The 8113-nt window shown below is 42.2% G+C and overlaps 1 protein-coding gene and 1 long non-coding RNA gene across 4 annotated transcripts in view; one reads left to right on the forward strand and one right to left on the reverse strand.

Moving 5' to 3' along the window:
• Positions 1-8113, forward strand: part of Slc12a1 (solute carrier family 12 member 1) — a 79586-nt gene that overhangs the window by 54998 nt on the left and 16475 nt on the right. For all 3 annotated transcript variants that reach the window (XM_031373641.1, XM_031373642.1, XM_031373643.1), the window contains one exon: positions 50-132. In XM_031373641.1, the coding sequence (XP_031229501.1) occupies positions 50-132 (83 nt within the window). The remainder of the gene's footprint in view (positions 1-49; positions 133-8113) is intronic.
• Positions 2583-8113, reverse strand: part of LOC116092340 — a 10516-nt gene continuing 4985 nt past the window's right edge. The window contains exons 2-3 of the long non-coding RNA XR_004119211.1: positions 6684-6760; positions 2583-5127 (exon numbers count right to left, since the gene is read on the reverse strand). This is a non-coding gene — a long non-coding RNA (uncharacterized LOC116092340). The remainder of the gene's footprint in view (positions 5128-6683; positions 6761-8113) is intronic.

Below are 8113 nucleotides of genomic sequence, written 5' to 3' on the forward strand. Positions count from 1 at the left end.
AGGGTTAAAGAGAACTCTAGACACATGCCAATGTTGCTTCCTCTTTCAGTGACGCCTTTGACTTTGAGATTGGCGTGGTCATAGTCAGAATCAGCCAAGGATTTGACATCTCTCCAGTTCTCCAGGTACAAGGTAAATATTTTTCTTATCCACTCAACAGATGGTGAATTGTTTCAGGTGGTTGGATCAGAACAGCGCTCAGTGTAAATAAAATGATTATGCCTTAGCCCATGGTGTGTGCACTCCCTTCATGCTTTCTCATGGCTAGTATACAAGGCCTTTGCCTTGGTAATCAGAGATGTAGACTAACTCAGGCTAGTTAATGATTTTACTTATTTCAATACCACAAAGCCAGCATGAAGGTAAATAAACACCTTCAGTGAAGTAGCCAGCCAAATTAATTTTTGCAAGATGTTTCACAAAATGAAGTTGTTTTTGGTTTTCCCATGGCAAAGCATGTATTTGCTCTTAGGTGGCCAAGAACTGGTTTGTAACTGACAAGAAACGAATGAAATGAATCTGAATGTGTCATGCCTGTGACTCACTCTCTAATCTAACACACAGGCAGAAAGACTCATTCTGACCAGCAACTGTTTCTTCTTTATAGATAATTTGGTAGAGATGTTTAGTCTTAGAATTTAAACATATCCTGTTGGTATATGAGGTAAGGAGAGCCTGTAAGAGGAATTTCTGAAGGATTCGGAGAGAACACAAATACACCTCTTCAAGTGAACTTAATGGAGTCCTCTAATGACATTGAGACAAGGGGATATTTTGGGATGCCTGTTGTATAACATGCAGTGTGTGGGTGAAGATGTTAGTGTTAATAATAATGACAATAATAATAATGTGCTAATAATAATTAATAATCTTGGTCTCTACACTTAAGAAACTGGCACTGTGGTGGGGAAATAGATATTACGATGACCGTTACATATGAATGAGAAATTGTGGAAAAGAAGGGGAATCTAATCCCAAAGAGGCTTCCTGGAAGAAATATGGTTTGAAGTTTAGTGGATAAAATTTAGAGTTAGGTAAGCAATGTGGAGGGACAGTAGACTAGTAAGACTTGGGAATGAGCATCTCTTGCCCAGAGGTGAACGTGAGGAAAGGTTGAGATGAGAAACGGGAAGAGGTGGGCACCTGTACAGCCAGAGCAAACTAGTACCACCTAAGGGGAAAGTATGAGGCATGGACTGACTGCTATCAAGGGCTTCCTAGGCTGCTTCTGCCATGCTGAAAAGGGCAGATCATAGTCGGACACCAACGAGCATGCTCAGAAGAATTTCAGTGAGGATATGGTGGTCAGGATATGGGTTATAACATTCATACTACTTCATTCATTTGGGGCATGACTCAAAGAGGCCTAGAATGCAGAAAGGAATCTCATTTTCTCTTATATATGAAATCTAGATTTAAATATGTATACCTATGTATACATATATGTGACATGGAAGCAGAAGTGGGTATATTTGGAAGTAGAAAGGGGACTGGTAACAGAGGGCAAGACAGATAGTAGTGGGTAGTCAGGGGGCACAAACATGAGCAAGACACAATGATGTATATGTATGAAAATGTCCAAAATCCCATAAAATAGTAAGCTGAGAAATTAATTTTTTAAAGTTGTAAGGTAAGGGTGGATATATACATATATATATATATATATATATATTACACATATAAAATATTTGTGTAATAATGAAACAATGGAACAAGGAGAGGTAACAGCCAAACTTCAGGGACAAAGAGAAAAAAACAAAATAGAGAAGTATTTTGGAGACATAAAGAGCAACACTGGAGGTTGATGGAATGTACAGAACATGGGACAGGAAGCTATGAATTTAAAACTGCCTTGGTTGGTTAAATGCTGGGGCTAGCAAAGGAGATGGGATGTGCAAGAAAAGGTTTAAACAGGAGGGACATCTGTCTCAACTCAAAGGTGGTGGGAAATCCTGCTGGGGTCTTCATTAGATAGTCAATACTCCTAATCTACCTACATTTGAGTTCCCGATTTAGATGTTGTTGGCTAAACTGTGCCCCACTGATGACCAAATGGATATACTAGTACCTCAGGATGGAAGTGTCCGCAGAGATTGTCTTTAACAACATAATTAAGATAAAATAGGGTCACACTGATAGACCACAGTTCAACTTTTCTAGTGTCCTTACAGAAAGAGGTTAGGGCACAGAGCTGGGCACTGCCATGTGGGATACAGTCACCTTCAAGCCATGGCAAGTGGCCTTGGGATAATTATCTCAGTTAACACCTCAATACTGGAATTCTCCCTTCCGGAACTGTGGGAAACAAATTTTCACTCCATCTCTTTAATGCATGGTGGTTCCATGGCTGTCCCTAGGAAATGAAGGCAGAAAGTATCGTAGGTATGGTAGAAATGGAAACCACAACAATGAAAAGATAGCCCAAGAGAGAAGCTAGCAGGGAGGCAGAAAGGTAAAGGGACCAGGTGATTGGGTTCAAGAGAACCATGGGAATAGTCAACATCATCAGAGACAGCAGTTAAGTCCAGTTACAGTGTATGAAATATACTGGACATGACATATGCAATTGTAGTGAAAGAGAGTTTTCTAGAATAACAGTGTTGAAATCCTTGTTCAGATCTTCCTTAGGCAGCCATATTGTTGAGTTGCCATGGGAAAAACTTGCCTGTCATGTCTAGGAGACACACTCTCCCACAGCAGATTTCCTGGTCCTCTAGCTCTTACCATTAATCATTATGCCACCTCTTCCATGATGTTCCCTGAGCCTTCGATGCAGGAGCTGTGTTGTAGATGTACCAGTTGGGGCTGGGCAACCCGTGGTCAGTTCTTCTCTGCTTCTTGATCAGGTATGGTTTCTGTCATTCCCCCCATCTACTGGAAAGGGAAGTTTCTTGGATAAGGAAAGAAGACTACACTTAAGGACATGCGTATAAGCTCTTAGAATCCAGTTAAGAACTATGCTGCTTTAGTAAAGTGGCAGTAGTGTGTTCTCCTCTAAGACCTAAGACTTAACTAGCTGTCAATAGTTGGCTAGGTTCCCAATGCCAGGCATGATTTTCCTCTTGTTGCGTGGGCCTGAAGTCCAATTAGAGAGCTGTTGGTTACTGCCAAGATGTAAGTGCCGCTATTACATCTTACCATGCTGGTCTTTGTTGTAGTTCCTGGGCATCAGAGCTGGGTAAGGCTATTGACTGCTTCCCTCCTGTGGAAGCTACCATAGAACCTTCTGGTTCTATAAAAGCTAGTCCTCAGGGAAAAGGCTTCCTGGTCGGATCCACCTTGTATCCTCCAAGTCCTGTGTCCTATCTACTTTGATTTTTCCCTCCCTCTGGCTTTTCTGCTGTTGCGTTTTCTATCTAGAAAAACGAGAATGACAAACATACAGCTTGCATTTAGATTGTGCATTTGCTTCGTGTATTATGTTAATCTCTTCAAGCTGATATATATGTGATGGAATGGAAAATATTACCTCTACTACCCCTTATGGCTCCAGGCACCAGAATGTATCATCAGTTTATTTCTGTAAAGCAGCTAACTACTAGACTAGGTAGTGTTTCTCAAAGAAGCCTGAACCATAGCTCCTTTAAATTTCCCAAAGAACAAGTAGTGTTTAGATCAGCTTTGATGTTTGAATTCCTTCTGCTTCTTAACCAAGAAAGGGAAAATACAGTTAGATGCTAACAAAATAATTATAAGTACCAGCTGTCTAGGTGAACAAAAATGCAATGTCACGCAAATACACAGAGAACATGTGAGATAGAAACAAACAAACATAATGACAGAAATTAGCTTGATGCCACAGCACCATGCTTCGTGATGGAGCGTCAGTAATTTATGGCACAAGCCTCATAGTCGATTTTGGATTAGAAGAAACAAACTTTCAGTTCATTATATTATACTGTAATATGGGGCTTAATAAGAGCCTGATAAATCTTCAGTATTGCATTACAGTATGTTAATGATTATCATCATAGCTTTCCCAACATGGGAATGCAGTGTCATCACAGAGTATAATTTAAAGGAAACATTAGCAATTCAGAGCCCATAGACTACAGTTAATAAAGCAGTGAGTAGAAATCAGCTTTCTAGGTAATTTACCAGCTAATGGCAGTCGTTTCTATACTGTGTCACAGACTCATACCACAATAACTTTTTGTATAAATAAGATCGATGCTCATAACATTATAACTCGTTCACTGCGGCAAGTCACCCGATACTGATGACTAATGCTTCTTCTTAATAAATTAATTTATTGCTTGACAACACACCAAAAAAAAAATGTGGCATCTTATATTTTTCACATCCCAGAGGTATTTAGCAAGTTTGCCAATTACAACAAAGAATCCAGATTGCACTGGTAGTAAACAAAGTGATGAAGTGTGAGTCGCAATTGAGTACTCTGTGTAAGTACTGCGAGATTTATGACCCGCTCAGAGCACGGTGATACTGCTGTGTCTGATCCAGTGGCTTCGAGAAATGAAGACAGATGGCCGAGCAGTAAATAATTGCTTGATTGGAAGGCAAGGCTGCAGGACTGCTCCCTGCTTTCAATCCAGCCTGACTCTACCTGGGGTTCAGCAACTGATTCACAAAAGCATGTGTGGCTTCAAGTTGATTGACCAAGGAAAGAGTTCTAGTTTAATAATGAATAAAGGAAAAGGAGGTTATAAGATGGGTGGGAACATGACTGCCCTCTGGCTTTCTCTGCTCCTCCTTCTGCTGTCCTTAAGATTCAAAGCAGATGGTGAATTATAAGCTCCTAAGTGATGTCTTTTTAAAAAATGACACAGTAGAATGCATGAGGCAATTTTGACAACTAAATCCAATTTTGAAATGCAGTCTCTCCAATCGGTTACCGTGTGGCTGGTTTATGAAGGACTTGGGAACACAGTGACCGCTATTCAAAGAAGTCTGGGTATCTGGTCTCACTAGATTTGTTTTGGGGTGTTCAGGAAGAACGTTATTCAAAACCTGCTCTCAACTGACAACCTAAAAGTCATTTACTCCTTCCACTACAGCCCTGGGATTCTCTCTCAAAATCTATAAAAGCGAAGGGCAGACAGATGTCACAATTGAGTCACTGAAAAGGAGTAAAGAGCAGTAGTTCTCAACCTGTAGGCCTTGACCCTGGGGGGTAAAACAGAGATATTTACATTATGATTCACAGCAGTAGCAAAAGTATAGTTATGAAGTAGCATTGAATATAATTTCATGGTTGGGGAGTCAAAATGAGGAACTGTGTTAAAGGGTCCCAGCGTGAGGAAGGTTGAGGGCCACTGGAAATGGGGCATTAAGCAATAGGGTGTGGAGGTACATTCCTGTAACCCCAGCACTAACAACACTGATGTTTAAGAAGATCAGGAGTTGAATGAGAAGCAGCCTAGGCTATGAAGTGAGCTTGAGGCTAGCTGAGGCTACGAAAGACTCAAAGACAGGGGTGGCAGAATCTAATGTTAGACTTAGACATAGAAGACATGTCACTAACTACATGTCCTTGGACAAATTGCCTGAACTGTCTATGCCCAAGTTTCCTTTAGAACGAAATGCAAACTAAAACCAGCTTTCCCTACACACCAGCATCTGCAGCGAAAGCTTCCTAAATATTCAAAATGTAGTGGTAGCTAAGCGTAGGAACACAGGCCTGACATCCCAGAACTTGGGATGAAGAGGCAGAGGTTAAAGACAGCCTCAGCTACATGAAGACTTCTAGGCTACAGAAGAAAACCCTGTCTCAAAACAAAACAAAACAAAACAAAACAAAAAGGCAGTAGTGATGATGGTGTCGGTGGCTATGGCTATGGAATGAGTAATCTTTAATGTCATTCTCCTGGCTCCATTAAGTCACCTCCTCCTTTGTGACTAATGGTTATTTTTGCGACACAACTGGCCAGTATCCCCCTGAAATGTTTTAGCAAAGTCTACTGTTTTTTTTTTCCTGCTCCTCATTTTCAGTGCAAAGAGAGGTGTGCGGTACATCAGATATAATTTAAAACCCAGACCGTCAAAGGCCACTTCTGTTTCACACTGCAATGTGGGGAGTTCCCCAGGACAGCAGAAGGGGGGGGGTCTTCCATCTGCCACAAAGTAAACAATGAAGAATCATCTCTGACAAAAACTCAAAAGCTCACATAGCAGAGATGGCTCCACTCTGTGGCCCTGAGACCCAAGGTGGCTAGGCAAGCTGATTTTAAAGCATAGACAGACTTTGTTCTGTCTCCTCCTGGGTCTGGGGTTCTGCAGTTTGCTTGCCCTGGAACAAACCTCCGGAGTAACTAAGATAGCAAACTCCTTTACAGAAGAGGATGTAAACCATCTTTGCCCAAGCAGAGCACTAGTTGGCGTGCACAGTTAGTAGCTAAAGACAGGGTGTGCTGGAGCCTGTCAAAGAAAGAAAAGGGAGGAGGCCCTCCTCTGTGCTGCCGTTATAGCTGCCTCTAGGAAGTTCATAGCTAAACTCCTGGAAAAGAATGTTCTGGCTGGAGCTCTGAGAGGCCTCCCATACAACCCAGGTCGTTAGAGCCCTCCCTAAGATGACATGCTCCAGAACCATCACTGGGGGTGTGGCTTGGCATTCTGTGCCTGCAAATGTTTTAGTTTGTCTGATGAAGAGGCTGGCAGTTAATACAAACAACTGTTAAGTAATGTTAACAAGCCACAAGAAGGGCTTCATGCTGGGAACTAACCTCTTTGTGCTCAAGCCCTGACCTTGCTTGATGATAGTCACACACTTTATTTAACCTCTCTGAACTCTGGTTTCTTCCTGTACCAAACAAAGAGAATAATTGTAGCGATTTCCAAGCTGTTTGGGAAAGAATAAACCGTAGCACCCAGAGAGTATGCAGTAAGCATGTTAAAACAACGCCTGGCCCTCTCAAATGCTTAGTTTGCCTTGCATGAGAAGATCTATTTCCAGAAGAAACATGAAGACCCTGCCTGAGGAGCATATCATTTCTCTGTCCTTCCTGAGGCTCCAAGGCAGACTACTGTTTATCCGTTTCATGAAGCTCATCGGGTGGGAAAAGGAAGGTGTTCTGATGTTTCAGTACACAGGAGGCCTGAAGCATAGAAAGAGTGAATGACTGAAGCCACAGAAAGCCTGATGCCGAGCTCTTCTGGGTTGTGGCCCCACAGCACTGTAGATTGCCCTCACCTTTTAAAGTCAGGGCAAGCACAACCCGCCCGAACTCTAACACCAACAGCTGCATTCCCCAGCCTTCCTATGGCTGCTCATCTTGAGAACCTTTGAAGCTTTGGGGAGATCACGTGGGTGACTTGACTCTAAATCTCATGCCACTGGCAAAAGATTAATTGCTAAAACCTGGAAAGGGGCCAAGTGGTTCTGGGTAGCGGGCTAACCGCAGCATCCAAGGGGCGTGCCGGTTCTGACAGATTTAGTCAACGTGGAATTGCCCCTTCACAGAGACCTAAGGCAATGGGTTCTGAGGGCTGACATTTACAGAATCCCTAGCAGGGTTCTGTAACACGGAATCTACATTTTCTGCATTCTCCCTTGGAGCAGGACTTATTTCCCAAGGCTGGATTCTCAGCAGGCAATGAGATAGGAGATCTGACAGGAGTTGAAGAATATGCCAGTTAGCTCAGCACTGTTATGTGACTGTAAACTCTCACTTGCCAAGGTCAAGGAGAGATTATATATTATATTATGGTGTAAAGAGAGGGGGAGAGAGATAGGAGAGACAGAGGGAGGGAGGAGAAGAGAGAGAGAAAGAGAGAGGGTCGGGGAGAGAGAGAGATCAACTAGGAACTTTCCAACACAATCAAAACTCAGAAAAGCTTAAAAGGCAGCCAGATGCAACAACAAAGCCTGGGCAGTGGTCCTGAACCTTCTGAAGGAGATTTTGCAGTTTGACTCTTGGTTTAGACTCAAGCGTTGTGCATGACAACTTTTCAGTCACCAATCTCTGGCATTCTCTTAGAAACCTCAACTTTCGTTCTTTGACACTGGGTGCTCACACCATAAAGTTGTTTTGTTTTGTTTTGTTTTCCACTTAGGAGACATAATCAGTGTCTGATATTTTGTTCACTGCAGTTTATGTTTAGAGATTAGAGAAGTTGCTTATAAGATCTGATTATCTTTCTGTAATTTGCCACC

Source organism: Mastomys coucha, unplaced genomic scaffold (genome assembly GCF_008632895.1).
Source record: "Mastomys coucha isolate ucsf_1 unplaced genomic scaffold, UCSF_Mcou_1 pScaffold15, whole genome shotgun sequence".
NCBI classification, from domain to species: domain Eukaryota; kingdom Metazoa; phylum Chordata; class Mammalia; order Rodentia; family Muridae; genus Mastomys; species Mastomys coucha.